At 38.3% G+C, this 16,320-nt stretch overlaps 1 protein-coding gene across 4 annotated transcripts in view; it reads right to left on the minus strand.

Moving 5' to 3' along the window:
* STAM (signal transducing adaptor molecule) overlaps positions 1-16,320 on the minus strand; it is a 67,090-nt gene that overhangs the window by 10,305 nt on the left and 40,465 nt on the right. For 2 of the 4 annotated variants that reach the window (XM_022580612.2, XM_089906367.1), the window contains exons 7-13: positions 15,600-15,792; positions 13,497-13,591; positions 10,078-10,166; positions 7,985-8,072; positions 7,459-7,513; positions 6,749-6,902; positions 4,753-4,925 (exon numbers count right to left, since the gene is read on the minus strand). In XM_022580612.2, the coding sequence (XP_022436320.1) occupies positions 4,753-4,925; positions 6,749-6,902; positions 7,459-7,513; positions 7,985-8,072; positions 10,078-10,166; positions 13,497-13,591; positions 15,600-15,792 (847 nt within the window). Of the gene's footprint in view, positions 1-4,752; positions 6,101-6,748; positions 6,903-7,458; positions 7,514-7,984; positions 8,073-10,077; positions 10,167-13,496; positions 13,592-15,599; positions 15,793-16,320 lie in introns of those variants that run through there. The other 2 variants (XR_002645587.2, XM_089906368.1) reach the window with 2 other exon arrangements.

Below are 16,320 nucleotides of genomic sequence, written 5' to 3' on the forward strand. Positions count from 1 at the left end.
GAAACACAAAAGGCCCCGAAGAGCCAAAGCAACCTTGAGAAAGAAAAACGGAGCTGCAGGTATCAGGCTCCCCGACTTCAAACTATACTGCAAAGCTACAGTAATCAAGGCAGTATGGTACTGGCACAATATAAATCAATGGAACAGAAAGTAAAGCCCAGAGATAAACCCACGCACATATGGTCACCTTATCTTTGATAAAAGAGGCAAAAATATACAATGGAGAAAAGACAGCCTCTTCAATAAGTAGTGCTGGGAAAACTGGAGAGCTACATGTAAAAGAATGAAAGTAGAACACTCCTTAACACCATACACAAAAATAAACTCAAAATGGATGAAAGACCTAAACATAAGGCCAGACACTATAAGACTCTTAGAGGAAAACATAGGCAGAACACTCTATGACATAAATCACAGCAAGATCCTTTTTGACCCACCTCGTAGAGAAATGGAAATAAAAACAAAAATAAACAAGTGGGACCGAATGAAACTTAAAAGCTTTTGCACAGGAAAGGAAACCATAACCAAGACAAAAAGACAACCCTCAGAATGGGAGAAAATATTTGCCAATGAAGCAACTGACAAAGAATTAATCTCTAAAATATACAAGCAGCTCATGCAGCTCAATATCAAAAAAACAAACAACCCAGTCCAAATATGGGCAGGAGACCTAAATAGACATTTCTCCAAAGAAGATATATAGATTGCCAACAAACACATGAAAGGATGCTCAACATCACTAATCATTAGAGAAATGCAAATCAAAACTACAATGAGGTATCACCTCACACCGTCAGAATGGCCATCATCAAAAAGTCTGCAAACAATAAATGCTGGAGAGGGTGTAAAGAGAACCCTCTTGCACTGTTGGTGGGAATGTAAATTGATACAGCCACTATGGAGAACAGTATGGAGGTTCCATAGAAAACTAAAAGTAGAACTACCATATGATCCAGCAATCCCACTCCTGGGAATATACCGTGAGAAAACCATAATTCAAAAACAGCCATGTATCACAATGTTCACTGCAGCACTATTTACAATAGCCAGGACATGGAAGCAGCCTAAGTGTCCATCGACAGATGAATGGATAAAGAAGATGTGGCACATATATACAATGGAATATTGCTCAGCCATAAAAAGAGATGAAATTGAGTTATTTGTAGTGAGGTGGATGGACCTAGAGTCTGTCATACAGAGTGAAGTCAGAAAGAGAAAAACAAATACCGTATGCTAACACATATATGTGGAACCCTGAAAAAAAGAAAAGGTTCTGAAGAACCTAGGAGCAGGACAGGAATAAAGACTCAGACGTAGAGAATGCACTTAAGGACACGGGGTGGGGGAAGGGTAAGCTGGGACGAAGTGAGAGAGTTGCATGGACATATATTCACTACCCAATGTAAAATAGATAGCTAATGGGAAGCAGCCGCATAGCACAGGGAGATCAGCTCAGTGCTTTGTGACCACCCAGAGGTGTGGAATAGGGACAGTGGGAGGGAGACACAAGAGGGAGGGGATATGGGGATAGATGTATACTTATAGCTGATTCACTTTGTTATACAGCAGCAACTAACATAACAATGTAAAGCAATTATACTCCAATAAAGATGTTAAAAAAAAACAACCTAACAACCTGATTAAAAAATGGGCAGAGGACCTGAATAAACGTTTTTCCAAAGAAGACATACGAATGGCCAACAGGCACATGAAAAGGCGCTCAACATCACTATCCACCAGAAAAATAAAATCAAAACCACACGGTATCACCTCACACCTGTTGCACTGGCTATGATCAAAAACACCAGAAGTAAGGACTGCTGGCGAAGATGTAGAGAAAAGAGAACATCTATGCAGTGTTGGTACAGTCAGTATGGAAAAGAGTATGGAGGTTCCTCAAAAAATTAAAAATAGAGCTACGATATGATCCAGCAATGCTGCTTCTGGGCATATATCCAAAGGAACTGAAATCAGGATCTCAAAGAGGTATCTGCATTCCTATGTTCACTGCAGCATTACTCACAATAGCCAAGAAACGGGAAAAGTTAAGGGTCCGTCAGGGGATAAATGGGTAAAGAAGGTGTGAGGCAGAGATAGAGATACACACACACATGAATAGTATTCAGCCGTGAGAAAGAAGGAAACCTTGCCCCTGTGACAGAGAAGGACAAATACCGTATGATCTCACTTATACCTACAACGTCAAACTCAGACACAGAAAACATCTGTTTAACAGATGTAAAATGAAATAACCGACAACTAAGTACGTAGCTTTGGTCACCTTAGTATCATCGTGGCCACCATCACTCAGGTAGGTCTAGAAAACTGTATCAGTACCACCATCCCCAGTTATCAGTAATATCACCCTAGGGTGACAGAAGTCTGGAAAAGTGACCACCCTAAAGCCAAAATTCTATGTAAAAGAATAAGAAATTGCCTCCTAGATACAAACTGAGGGACATGAAAAAACCTGCCTACCAAAAACGGGGGGGCGGAGGGGAATCCTTCTTGGGCTTCCCTGGTGGCACAGTGGTTGAGAGTCTGCCTGCCGATGCAGGGGACACAGGTTCGTGCCCCGGTCCGGGAAGATCCCACATGCTGCGGAGCGGCTGGGCCCATGAGCCGTGGCCGCTGAGCCTGAGCGTCCAGAGCCTGTGCTCCGCAACGGGAGAGGCCACAACAGTGAGAGGCCCGCGTACCACAAAAAAAAAAAAAAAAAAAATTGCCTCAAAGCCTGTGTGAAGCCTTTTCAAGGTATTGAAACATATATCTCACTGGCCTAACACAGCCCTTGAAATTACCATCAAAACATTTACTTATCAAATATTTACTGAGTTCCTACCAGGTGTAAAACTCTGTGCTACATAGTGTGGCTCTAAAGGTGAAAGATGCCGCTCCAGCTCTCAAGATATGACAGTTTAGTGGAGATACAGAGGACAACACGATAACACGAGGTGCTGGGGGCCTGAGACAGCATCAGAGGAGGAACAGTGCTGACGAGGTGCGAAGGCAAGACAAGCTTCTAGTAAAGACGAAGCTAAGCTAAGAGCTGAAGAATAAGCAGCAATTAGCCCGGCGAAGAGGGCTAAACGTTTCAAGGAAATGCTCTGCAAAAAGCACCTACTGAAATGTACTTGTGTTTCTGGAGAGGAGACATTTACAGCTACAGCACGTCAGTAGCCAGGCCCTGGAACACAGCGCGGGTCCTGCACGGGGGTCTCGCATCCAAATGGCAGAAGAGGACAGAGCAGCCCCCAGCAAACAGCGGCAAGGTGCTCTGGCTCTACAGCACGTCATGGTTTAAGAACCTCCCAACAGAGAATCTCACTTCCAAGAATAATTCCTCAAGGCTCTGAACTAAGAATGGATCCCAAGTAATCTCCAGTAATGAGACATCCAGAGCAGCATGTGACATGGTAACAGAGGACTAGCTGGGACAGAGGCAGCACTTCTGGCTAATACTAAAGCATCTGAGAGGTTCCTATATATACTACTCGAGTACACTGGCTAACTTCTCAGCAATACCTACCTCTACTCACTTTTATCTAATTTTAAAGCAGCATGTTACTCTCCTAATAGTTGCTCCCTACCAATTTTTATGTAAGGGTATTCGCTTTTTACCAAACTGAGACTTTAAAAAAAAAAGAAAAGAAAAGAAACAGAAGTCCTTGGACAAACAGAGTTAGAGCTAACTTTTTCCTAAGCTACATGACCCAGTAGGGGGCGCTGTTTTCTTGTTGCTGCTGTTTGATGCCTGTAACAGGCTTCAGCATCACCATCCTTCTTAAGGTCACTTCAGAATACGAGATGTGACCACAAAATCATGTTTGACAATCCCCAAGCATCCCTAGAGTGTGACTCTTTGGAGGATGAACAATACAATAGTGGGGACAGTATAGGAGCATTCTGGGCAACTCCAACATTGATGGAAAGGTCCCTAGAAATTGTACCTGTGCCACCAAGAAACTCCTGTTCTGAGTCAGAACATCATGACCTCTGGAGTTACACACTACTGAATTCTTAAGCCTACCTATTCGATCCAAAGTGATGACTTCAGCTTAGATGCCCACTGAAGTAGAAAAGGCATTTATAAATTTTGAATAATATAATGTATAAATATAATCATTTACATGATAGGGGCATTCTAAGTAAATGACCAGAACAATGGGCCTGTCATTTCATATTCAGCTACTCGCCCCATGAACCACAGGGGTGTACAGCTTCTTGTACTGTCTCTTTTCATGTGGTTTATCATGCTGTGATATATACTAAATTCCCACACAGGGTAAAAAGAAGGGAATATTTGTCTTTAAGAGACAGCCCAGAACTATAAATTCTAAAATAATAACCACAGGAACATTCAGCTTTTATGTGAAATTTGTGTAAAGCATTAAATTATAGTTATCAAAATAAATTTAAGTTACATTGAAGTTCTTAACAAATATTATCACAGACTCGGATTAAAACAAAAGAAATTATGATGGAAGGAATATAAAAAACACAAAGCTAAAACCAGAATACAGCAGTTCAAGGACTCAATAGGACAGAGGGCTGGCATGCTGGCTAGGACTGCAGCACTGCAGGGGGCTCCTACAGAACCCACCTGCCACCACAGACGGGGCTGACCGTCTGGCATCAGTGCTGACACCTACCCTGGATTTTTCTTATCCATTTTTTATGATTACAGACGACCAAGGGCACCTGAGAGTTTTAACAGCACTAAAAGCAAACAAGAGCCAATGATCACATTACTTGGGGTAGGAAGCCTGAGCCTGCTGACTAGGAAGGGCTGGGCTGGCAGACAGCACAGCTCCTTGGCTGAGAGAAGACAGCTGCTCTGGGGGAAGGCTGTAGCTCTGGGGCTGGCTCAGCTGCGCGCTCCCTGCGACCAGGTAGGCACCGCTTTGAGGAGGGCCCGGGTACACCTAGGACAGTCAGAGACAAAACACATTAGGGTCCCTCGGATTTCAACAGGCATGCATTCACTTACAAAAGAGCAACGATTACATCTCTGAAATGGTTTTCTGAGTTCTTCTGGCGACAGGCATTTTATTTTTTTATGTAGATTTTATTTAGCTATTTATTTTTAATTGGGGTACAGTTGCTTTACGACAGGCGTTTTAAAAAGTGCTTTTCAGTGAAGTGGGCTTCTGATGATTTTTGTTTTTAGGGAAACATTAGCTAAACTCGTGTCTGTCTCCGTACAGAAGCAGTAAAGAAACTTACCTTGAAATTTTATACTAATATAATCCCTCTTTCCACGTTGATATTGTATCTCCCTAAAATGAACCCCCAAATGCTGAAGAAGTGTGTTTGAATTCACTGCATTACAGCAACAGTCTGCATTTGTTTCTAGGCATCTACACAGAGATATATCTCCTAAGTTACAGCTTACTGAACATAGAGCAAGCTATCCTCCTAAAGCAAGGTCAGCAGACTTCTTTGTCCAGGGCCCAGACAGTAAATGGGGCAGGCTTTGTGGGCCATGTGCGCTCTGTTGAAACTACTGGGCTCTGCCCATAGAGAAAGCAGCCAGCAACGATGGAGAAACGAATGAGAACAGCTGTGTTCCAGTAAAAATTGATTTTAAAAAAGAGGTGGGAGGCTGGACTTTGCCCTTGGGCCACTGTTTGCGTACCCCTGCACCTAAAAACTATACTTGTTTTAAGCTAAAGAGATTAGTCTTAAGTGCCCCCCGAATCTTAAACACACATAATATTCTAATTTTCTGTAGTATCCATTAGATCCTTCCATTTCACATGTTTGAAAACAGAACTCCACTGTCCAGGGAGTGAGACTTGTAGCAGCTGTTAGGACAGTAACACACTCATCAGGAAACAAAACAACAATCATCTGAAGGCTGTGTTAAGCCACACGAGACTCACTACACACAGAATCCAAAAGGTCTTCATTATGGACGCAGCTAGTCCAGTCCTCACAAATACAACTGTTTGTACTTTGCGAATTGAACGTGAAGGGTTTCTCTTTGTCTGCTGGCTCACACTGGCATCAAGACTCATGGGTAGGTGTCATCCAGCCTCACGTTTCTCAGGCCTGGCTGCTCTTCTCCAGGGTTCTGGCCCCTCACTCCAGAAGTGGACTGCGTCAAAAAAAAATTCATCTGCACAAAGTTTATGCTACCCTACATGGATAAAATGCTGTGTCTGACTAACTACTCCCTATACCCTGAACTGAGTGAGTTTGTGGGAAATGGGCTCTTGATGCTGGGCATGACGAGAGGAAAAAGCGCTCTCTGTTGCATTACACACATTCTCATGTAAAGGAATGGAAAAAATGCAGATTAAAGAAAGTCACTATAAAACTGAAAGTGGTAGATACTCACAAGAATTTAGTAATAATTAGAAATTTTACTCAGACAGACAAAAATTGTAGTTCTTAACTAGATAATTAGATATGAAGCTTTAAAAATATACAGATGTTTGGGCCTCATGCCTGGATTCAATAGGTCTGGGTAGAGTCAAAGTATCTGTTTTTGTTTTTTTTTTTTAAAGCTTGACAGTGATTGACGTGCACCCCTGCAGAAAAATAATTTTTTAGAACAAGAACTATTATTATAGCTAGCATACTACACATTGTATTTGTCAAGTGAAAAAATCTTTTTAACTTTATTTTTACTCCAAACATCACTTTTAGAAAGTTTCACTTTCTACAAAAACACAGCTATTCCAAATAATCTCAGATATATTTGAGAATTTAAAACGAAATACTTGCATTTTTAAAAGCTTACCTGAGAACCAGAAACACCAGATGACTGAATGTAATACTGCTGATTCTGTAATTTTGCATACATGGAATACATTGGATCTTCATTCATTAACTTGGTATACAAGGACAGGGCCTCCATCACTTTAACATTGAGCTCTGAGAGTTCTGAATGTTTTCTGAAATATTATACAATAATGTGACACATAACTGCTATTTAAATGATATAATGTTCTAAATAATAAGATGCATCAAAATAGCAAAAATGGCAAAGAGTGGTGTAAGTAGACGTTATTAAAAATTTAACCTTGTAATGAAAAAAAAAAATCCAAGGCAACCAAAACTGTTTCAGATTTAGGTGCTGTGCTGGAAGGACTCTAGCTTATTGTACTTGACTTTACCTCAAATATCCAGGTTTCCCTCATTAATAACAGATGGGTCATGTGTGGGCCCTGATGATGCCGCTTACAGCAAATATGATTATAATAGTTAACCCTTATTTTTAAAACAGACTAACATAATGAAAGTCAAGTAAATCCTCATTTAAAAGCGGGAGTGGGGGCAGATGGGTCTAATTTTAATTCCCACATCAAGTAGAAAACAAGTGAATGAGAACGGCCATATCTTTAAAATGAAAATAAAATAAAATACAAGGCAGCTCTATTCCAATATGCAGTTTAGAGAGATCTGTGGAGAAGAAGGTACACAGTACAGACGGAGCGCATGTTCTTTTACCTGTCAATATCTTCCAGCTTCTCATCAATGAGAGGCCCCATCTGGTGACACATGGCTAAGATGACAAGATTTAAAGAAATATAAGAAAATGCAGCAAAAGAAAGCAACTCTCTGATGGATATTCATGTAGTTTAAGGAATAAAAGATCTAATTTGGAATAATAAAAATTCTATTAATTAATCTTAGCCCACAGAACCCAAGACTGATTTTCCCAGCTATTTATAAAATCAATACTTTAGATTGATTGTATTGATCTCAGAAATTTTTAATACCAATTTTCATTTTATAACATTTTAAACGTTGAATAAAATATTTAATTTGGGTAGAAAAGTATACGAATTTGAATTCTACCAAAGGTTCAATTAAACTGCATATAAACGTGAGACTGGTCACAGAAGAGTCAGAAATGTTAACATTGTTTATACCATTTTCAATTTTATTTAAATATAAAACCACTCTGTAACAGAACACTAGATTTAATCCTAATTATTCTTTATTTGCAAGGGAAATGGAAAACAAGGTTTACCTTCAAGATGAAGTAACTCGGGAAGATCTGGTTGATCATCACTGGGATCCGTACTTTGCAACATCTGTAGCAGTTGGTCCATTTTATCCTACAGAAATTAAACTGTTACTATAAAAAGTAACAAATCATTATGCAACAATACCTTCTCACTTCATCAGTTAGATAGTGGCTAATCCTGTAATGCACAGATATGAAGACTTCAATTTCGCTTCTATGTATTTACTGTCTGTGTATTCTCTTTACTATCATGTGAAGTCAGAGCCCTTTTGAAACGGCTACCAGAAATTCTTAGATGAGAAAAAATAGAGCAACATTTAAACTTACAACATGTGAGTTCTTTAATCTCTTAAGTCATGCTAGTGGACTTCTGTGTCACTTTGTTTAGGGGCAGCTGTAGTCTTGCCATGCTGACAGGTGTAACCTCTCTCTCAAGCTGGCAGTACGTGTGACTAACAGCTCCGTTACTACTTCTGTACAAGGGAGAATACAGCAGCTGTTTCAGTAAGGCACAGCTCAGCTCTGGTACAGCTGTTCTTCTAAGTAGCACCAGAAGGATTTACTCTACATTCTCTTTCCACCAATGCTTCGCTTTGTCATCAAAAAAAGGAGGAAGATTTATGGCTTCTCTATTCTCCTATGTGAAAGGCTGGAAGGCATCTCAAAGCAATGACTCAGATCTATTTCAGAATCTTTTGCTGTAAGACCAACAGAACTAATGAAGGCATCATTACATAAATACATCTATACATTACATTAGTAGAGATGTATCTGTACGTAAGTTTTAAAAAACCAAAATATATATCTCATGTACCAAAGAATATTACTGTAATAATTACAAACTTTTCTCCATTCATGGTTTTTACATGGTTATGCTACTGAGTATAGTTACTTAGGTAAATAATTTAAAGAGTACCAATTCTAAGCAAAGTAGTTATTTATACCAAAACAAAACTCTATACTCTGTACAGAAGGATAACAGCTTGAGAGATGAATTAATCACCAGAGAGTGAAAACGACACACGTATATTAAAACACTCTTCTGAAGTCAAAAGAATTCCATATTAGAAATGGATATTATTTTTCAACGTAAAAGATTCACAATTTTCATTTTACGTAGTCTAAAAAAGAAGGCACATGTCAGAAAAGTTTGCCTACAGCCAAAAAAAGGAGAGGGCGGTAAAATGAGAGTGAGAGTCAACTAACATGTGGGTAATTTCTCTTCTCTTTGTTTACAGAATTCTACAACCTATTTGAAATTGTCTACTATCAGAGAAATGAGGTTTCTAGATAGACCGCTAGCATGCATTTTCCGATGGAATGCTATAGCCAAACCTAACTTTCCCTGACTCCAGTACATCCTCTGGGGGCTCTCAGCACAGCTTCTACAACCCGTTTTGCTAAAACAGCGCTCTTCAAACTTTCTGCTTCTGGCTCCTCTAAAAACAGGCTAAAAACCTACAAATCCCCTCACATAGTTTAAAGATGACATCTCGTTTTTCATCATTAGTTTAAAATGTTACAAAGAATATAATTTCCAGAGCATTTAAAAATAAAAGTCACACACGACCTAGAGGGGTGGGATGGGGAGGGTGGGAGGAAGGCTCAAGAGGGAGGGGATATGGGGATATATGTATACGTATAGCTGATTCACTTTGTTATACAGCAGAAACTAACACAACATTGTAAAGCAATTATAATCTGATAAAGATGTAAAAAAAAAAAGTCACACATTCTTTTGAATATACCCAAAAAGTCTCATTATAATAGTGTTTGTAATAGCAAAAAACACACAAAGAACTGAAAACAACCTAACCGTCCAACAACAGAATAATGAAGTCATGATAAGTCCATTCTATGGAATATTAAGCAGGAATTAAAATAATGAGGTACAACTATAAGCACTGACATGGTAAGAATGGGACTAGGGAGGAACTTTCCAGGAGAATCTTTGCTTCGTCTGTATTGTTTGAAGTTGTATAACAACAAAACACATGCATTAATCAAGTACTGAATTTTTTTTAAATAAGAGAAGAAAACCATTGCAACTTCAATAGTGAATTCAGTATGATGCTCTCAGGCAGGAAATCACTCACTTCATCAATGTAGGCTTGTTCCGGCTCTGGTTCTATCGTTTCTACCTGAACATCGTCACTAAATTGTACCGTCTTCTTCTCCGTTTTAACTGTAAAACATGTAACATTTATCATTTCCTTATAAATTTAAAATTTTATTTAAAAGCACTTTAAGGAGAGAACTTGGATTTTTCTTGTATTCCCTTCAATCTGAGAAACTCAGTTTAAGGGATAATTCGGTTGCAGATTTAGGCAACCATGACAGAACATGACATTATGAAATTCTGTGAAGACTTCTTAATTTTTTCTTCTAAAGATTTTATGTTTTCTATAACAGATACTTCACTAAAAATAAGAACTGTATTTCTGGAACAAAGATTAATCACCTATTACATATGAGAGTTTAGTAAACTGCTGAACAGAAAGCAAAGTTTTACAATGGCATAAATGAATTCTGCTATTGAAAATAAATCCTCTTTTCAAATTACCAGTCCTTTCAAAGAAAAATCTCCACTTTTCCACAGGCCCCGCTCTTTCAATGTAATGAATTGGGAAGTTAGCTATATATTCCCCTCACGCCACTCAGTCTTTTTTTTTAAACTAAGGGAATGACACCCAGGCCAGTGGAGAGCTTTACAAGTGGCCTTGGCAGGGATCTGAATTTTCCACTAAATCAGTCTGTATTTTTTAGTTACATTATTCTTGCAACTGAAAAGGTGGTTATTAAGGGATCTGCAAACCAGAAGCACGTATTTCTCTTGCTCGACAAAGCAATCTTTAAAAAGATTCAATGTAACACTAACCAGCAAATATAAGGTTATGATTAACATAGTAATTAATCTTATCCAAAGTAATACTGAGAAACACATACAGCTTTAAAGGAATGAACTTCCTTTTCGGATTCTTTCATCCTGATATCAATGTAGTCAATCAGTATTCATAAAAATTAAGAATCAGGGGGATGGGAAAGGGGCAGAATTAAGGAAGGGAAATAATATTAATTAAACTATTAAATATGCTTAATGGAATACTGCATTTCCCCCAATGAATCTCCAATACAATCCTATGAGATATGCCCATCTTGTAAATGAGGTTAGCAGTGGCTTAGAAAGATTAAGAATGCTTGCGTAGGAGAAAGCTAATAAATGGCAAAGCCTGGATTTGAACGCCAATCATTCTAGCTCTATTAGCCCACACTACTGGAATCTGGCCTGTGATTTTACTCCGAGAACAAGAAGTCATATCACTTATGTATTCTATGCTATAGAATATAAATGGAAAATAGGTTAATTTCCAATATAAGGAATACAGTCATCCCACACAAGTCACCATAAAGTAAAACTCTACATACAAAACCAGTTTCAGCTGATTTCACTTTCCCATGGAAGAAAAAGAACCATATGCTATACATATTTTTGCTTTCATATCTTGAGCTATTAACAAGTAGAAAGCTGGGACAGCACTGCATTGGCTGCTACCCATAAGAAAACACATGGTAGACTTCACATCCTAACAGCTGACCATGCACAAGTTTGCAGTACTTTTTCTCTCAGGGGCTAATACTATTACTTTGTATGTATGTGTATGTTTGTGTGTATATTATGTGTATGTGTGTATAAATAATATTTTACACACACACACAGATGTGTTTATGCATATACATACATAAAATACAGTGCTTGCACAAAATCTTACTGCCTCTCCAAAACGAAAACAAGCTAAGTAGGTCAGGCACTTCTAATTGACACATTCAGTGAAATGGGCTTCTGTTTGCTCATAAAGAACGATGCTACAAGGATCTTGCTAACACTCATTTTCCAAGCCTGAGAACTGTAACTCCACTGTACAAGCTCTGATGCTCTGGTTTCTCTTTTACATGGTCCAGAGTGAACACATGAAAATAACTAGAATATTCATTTTAAGGCTACATTTCTATATAATGGGAAAAAAAAGATGAGACGGCTACTTTATCTACCTGAGGTCTTGGATCTCCTCTTGAATGGAGACAAGACAATTCCATCCTTTCCAACAGCTATTCTAAGATTAAAAAAAAAAAACAAACCCAAACCCAAAAATCAAGCAAAAATCCCCCACCACCATCAGCCCAGATTAAAAAGTTAGCACGTTATGCACTGCCATCTAAACAAGGTTCCACAGGACGTTTTCTGAGTTTACCAAAGAGAACTTTATTAAAGGAATGGGTATCACAATCTGTCTCTATAAAAGTGACACAAGACATCCCAACAATAACTAGGAGAGGGCATTACTTTATCAAAGATCTGTAACATCTGGTCTGTTATTAAAGCCTTCTCTTGAAAGAGAAGCATTTTTATGTTTTCAAAGAAAAGTGTATCTTTACTGTTAATACACAGACACTTGCGCTTCATTTATTGTATAAACATTTATATAGTCTGTATTCTGGATAAGATTCAGTACCAAGAACTGTTGGAAATAAAAAGACAACTGAGACAAAGATCTTTTCTTAAAATTCCTGTAAACTACAAATGACCAAAGCAGATCGTGAGTTATAACTTTCTTTGATCTCTTCTACCTGGCATTATAGAAAGATGAGATATTTTGCCAAGATAACTGTAGCTTACTAACTTACTTACAAAAAAACTCTTAAAATTCTAACCATTTCAGTCGCTACAGAAATCTTTCTAGATTAGAACGTATTTCTGTTTCCTTAAAAAGAGGAAGGTTGTGACTTAATCTTGATGCCACAAAATCATCATTATGAAGATTCATTACAGTATTGCCTAGAAATACAGTGAACTGCCTACCAACATTTCGATAGACTACTGGCAGTTACATGTCCTGCAATGATTACGCCTGCCAGTAATATCACTTTTCCTCCTTCGCCCCACTTTCTAGTCTGTTTCTCCTGGTCAGCAAAGGTTTGAAACTCAAAAAGTTATTGACATGATTCGTTATGGCTCCTTCTGAATATCTGACATGGTGGCTTAGGAAAGCTATTAAGTTGCTAAGAGGCCACTGCTTCCAAATTTGGGGCTGGACACTAGAGAAATGAGCTAACCTTTGAATAGGAAGAACTCTCTATAAGGTTACACTGCATTTGTCACCCTTTCATCAACTGATGATACCAAAAATACATAAAGCATAAATTCTATAACACTTCTTAATCTGCATTTTTACAATGACATATGTATACATACATACATATATATGTGTGTGTATATATACATATATATTTTTTTTTCCTTAAAGAAAAGTCCATAGTCTGTCTTAAGTTAATCTTGGTAGACAGATGATTTCAATTCTTAGATGATTAGATGACTCCTCATAAATAATCTGACTGGGGAGCTGCATTTTTAATAAACACCTTGGAGGCACTAACTTTGGAGAGTCTCTGCTCCAGAAAGCTGAATTTTAGAGAGAATTGTGGATCATCATCCATTGACAGGCTGGAAAATACTTACTCATTTCTGGTTCAGCAGTGAGATCCGCAGTCACAAAATTAGAGGGGAATAACCCCATGCCTTGATGAGTTTCACCCTTCCACCAGTTGGGGTCACTAAGAGAAACAAGAAAGAATGCTTTACTATAACAAAGAACTTTTATTTCTATGTATCTTTACCTTTTATAGTGTTTAACCTATATTATTACCAGATCTGAAGCTCACAACAATCCAGTGGAGGAAGTGAATGTATCATTATTACAAATTAGAGATGAGGCCTCAGAGAAGATAAGATGCTATTAAACACACAGTTCTTTCTCATATTCTGGAAGGCTGGCGAACGCTTCGAGGATCTAGTACAAGGCTCTGAACTCTCTCCCTCAAACAGAGGTCCCCACACTTGAAAACTGTCAACTTCGAATGGTTCATAGGCTCCCGCGTGAGAATCCTTTATAATAAGATAGACGGTAGGCTCTGAATCCAGACCTCCATTCCTAATCAGTGCTCTTTCTAGCACACATTAGGAAACTTTCCCCCCCACAAGAGAACACACATGACAGTAACACCATTTACAGCACAAAATGTTCACAAGGAACACACTCCCGGGTGCGTACCCACGCTAACCACTGGATCCCCAGCACCTAGGATAAGGAAAGCTAGCAAGTGCTCAATAAATACTTTTTGAATGAATGAATGATCAAGGTTTTGTGCAACTTCCAGCTAACCAGCTCAAACTTTACTTCATTTTCTTCCATTCAAGAAAACATATTAGTATGTAAGTGTGATACTATAAGAATAATCTTAAATGTATTTGAATTGATCTTTAAAAACCACATGCAGGGACTTCCCTGGTGGCACAGTGGATAAGACTCCATGCTCCCAATGCAGGGGGCCCAGGTTCAATCCCTGGTCAGGGAACTAGATTCCACACGCATGCCACAACCAAGAGTTCACACACCACAACTAAGGAGCCCATGTGCCGCAACTAAGAAGGCCTGGAGCCACAACTAAGGAGCCCACCTGCCACAACTAAGGAGCCCGCGTGCTGCAACTAAGACCCGGTGCGACCAAATAAATACATAAATATTAAAACGAAACAAACAAAAATACCTAATGCATTTATCCGACCTCAAAAACAAAGATTTAGGCTTCCCTGGTGGTGCAGTGGTTAAGAATCCGCCTGCCAAGGCAGGAGAGACAGGTTCGAGCCCTGGTCTGGGAAGATCCCACATGCTGCACAGCAACTAAGCCTGTGCACCACAAGTACTGAGCCCGCGCGCTAGAGCCCATGAGACACAGCTACTGAGCCCGCGTGCCACAATCACTGAAGCCTGTGCACCTAGAGCTCATGCTCCGCAACAAGAGAAGCCACGGCAATGAGAAGCCCGCGCACCGCAATGAAGAGCAGCCCCCGCTTGCCACAACTAGAGAAAGCCCGCATGCAGCAACAAAGACCCAATGCAGCCAAAAATAAAAATAAACAAAATAAATAAAAATTTATTTAAAAAAAAACTGCCAGGTCAGCTCTCCCTTTAAAAAAAATAAAGACTTAAAAAAAAAACACTTGCAAATTTTAGCACTTCATTATGAGTAATAATCATCAGTAACAACTAATTTTCAAGTAAACATAAAGCTGCAGTAAAAAAACAGATGCACTGTATCACCTCCCCTATGATATAACGTATATACCACCATGTAAAATGAATTTGTTCCACACTGATATACTATTCTGTGCAAATAAATTAATTCAATATATCTTGTATTTCTTATAAATTCCATATATATACATATATATATATTTGGTGTATTTTCTAAAATCTTAACCTATTTTTTTTTTTACTAATTTAACAATCTATATTATAAGATGGAACCAAAAATGAATAGAGTAAACTAGGCCTCCAAGACATATAAAACCCATTTAAATGATAGACGAGGAAAACTTAAGCTACAAAATACGAATCCAGACAGTATGACACAAGCAAAGCAACCGACCATCCTACAGAAAAACTACCTGCGTCAGTATTTGATTTTATTACGTTTGATAAGGCATTCAGCAAGAATAATATGAAACACAGAATATGTTATATATTTTCACATGAATGTTCAACTTAATAGTAACCATCACCTGTCATCAAGAACTGTAATAATTTCTCCAGCTTTAAAAGTAAGTTCGTTATCTTCAGCAGCTTCAAAGTCGTATATAGCACGAACTTTTCGGCCTTCGTGTTGGTGGTTAGTTAAGAGATTAGATGTGCTTGGATACAAACTGGAAAGGGTGGTTGACTGCTGCCTTTGTTCCTTCAGCGACAACTCAATGGCTGGAAAATAATGGGATTAAAAAGACCCCAAATGTTAATATACCCAGCAATCCTAAGAAGTACAAAAAGATATCTGAAGGTAAAAAGTATTCTTCTTCTAATAATGTAGAGGGAAACTACGACATATCCTGATATAATATATTGAACAAAAATAATGTCATCAATTTTATTCATTCATTCACACTGAGAGCTTAAAAAATAAATAAACTAAAAAAAAAAACTGAACAGCATGATGACTATTTTTACTGAACAGGTACAATTTTAAATATTCTGGGTAATAAAAAGACATAAGCTCAAATCAATTTTGTTTAATTTAGCTGCAGATATTTTATATTTTCTTTCATCTTTTCAATGTATTTCTGTAGCTTAAGTTTACCAAATAATAATCAAAATCACTTGGGAAGTCCAAAGTCCCAAGCTTGAGTCCTTCACTGGAGACTTACTAAATAGGAGTCTCAAAGGAAGTATCTGAGAACCTACATTTTATTGTTCCAAAGGGCATTCTTAGGTAATTAGTCTAAGAACTGG

This window comes from Delphinapterus leucas, chromosome 2 (assembly GCF_059928025.1).
Source record: "Delphinapterus leucas isolate spDelLeu-1000000601 "Yukka" chromosome 2, BTC_Dleu_Yukka2, whole genome shotgun sequence".
NCBI classification, from domain to species: domain Eukaryota; kingdom Metazoa; phylum Chordata; class Mammalia; order Artiodactyla; family Monodontidae; genus Delphinapterus; species Delphinapterus leucas.